The sequence below is a fragment of the Penaeus monodon genome, chromosome 28 (genome assembly GCF_015228065.2).
Source record: "Penaeus monodon isolate SGIC_2016 chromosome 28, NSTDA_Pmon_1, whole genome shotgun sequence".
NCBI lineage: Eukaryota > Metazoa > Arthropoda > Malacostraca > Decapoda > Penaeidae > Penaeus > Penaeus monodon.
In genome coordinates, this window is record NC_051413.1 from 13,613,886 (window position 1) to 13,614,523 (window position 638).

General features: G+C 53.4%; 1 protein-coding gene across 1 annotated transcript in view; it reads left to right on the forward strand.

Annotated features, from left to right (window-relative positions):
* Window positions 1-49: 49 nt before the first annotated feature.
* Window positions 50-638, forward strand: part of LOC119591044 (formin-like protein 5) — a 7,027-nt gene continuing 6,438 nt past the window's right edge. Inside the window, exons 1-2 of the mRNA XM_037939771.1 lie at window positions 50-69; window positions 157-368. Of these exons, the coding sequence (XP_037795699.1) occupies window positions 50-69; window positions 157-368 (232 nt within the window). The remainder of the gene's footprint in view (window positions 70-156; window positions 369-638) is intronic.

Sequence of the window (638 nt, forward strand, 5' to 3'; positions counted from 1 at the left end):
CGCCCCATCCTGGGGACTAATTTCAGATTTCCCTTTTTAGTATTACCGGATGAGACGTGATGAGACCCTGTAAGCATGTGGGAAATAAGAACACCAAGGTGTTTCTGAAATGTATTAATTCTTAAACAAGTTTATTACATTTTCCTTAATTTACAGATTTTTAAGGCGATGCGTGGATGAATTCTGGGAGTGGACACCCACATTCCACATTAAGGAAAAACCCATTTTTCCCACGGGCGGCAGGTACCGCCCGACACACCCCCACCTGAACCCCCGAGGGTCCACCACCTCCGCCCCCAAAGGGCCTCCACCAAATCCTCCCCCACCGCCTCCCCCAGACTCCAAAATTATTGCTTGGCCACTTAAGTGTTGCTCACTCCCCCGCCGAAGGATCCCCTCCTCCGCCGAAACCACCGCCGCCTCCGCAAAGGATTTCCCCCCCCACTTCCCAAGGATCCCCCCTCCTCTCCCCGTCCAAAGCTATTTTTGGTCCACTGTAATTGTACTTACTCCCCCAAAGGGCCCCCCACCGAAGGTCCGCCGCCACCTCCTCCTCCCAAAACATTACTTGGTCCCGTAAATTGTACTTCTCCTCCAGAGGTCCCGCCACCACCTCCGAAAGATCCTCCTCCGAAGGA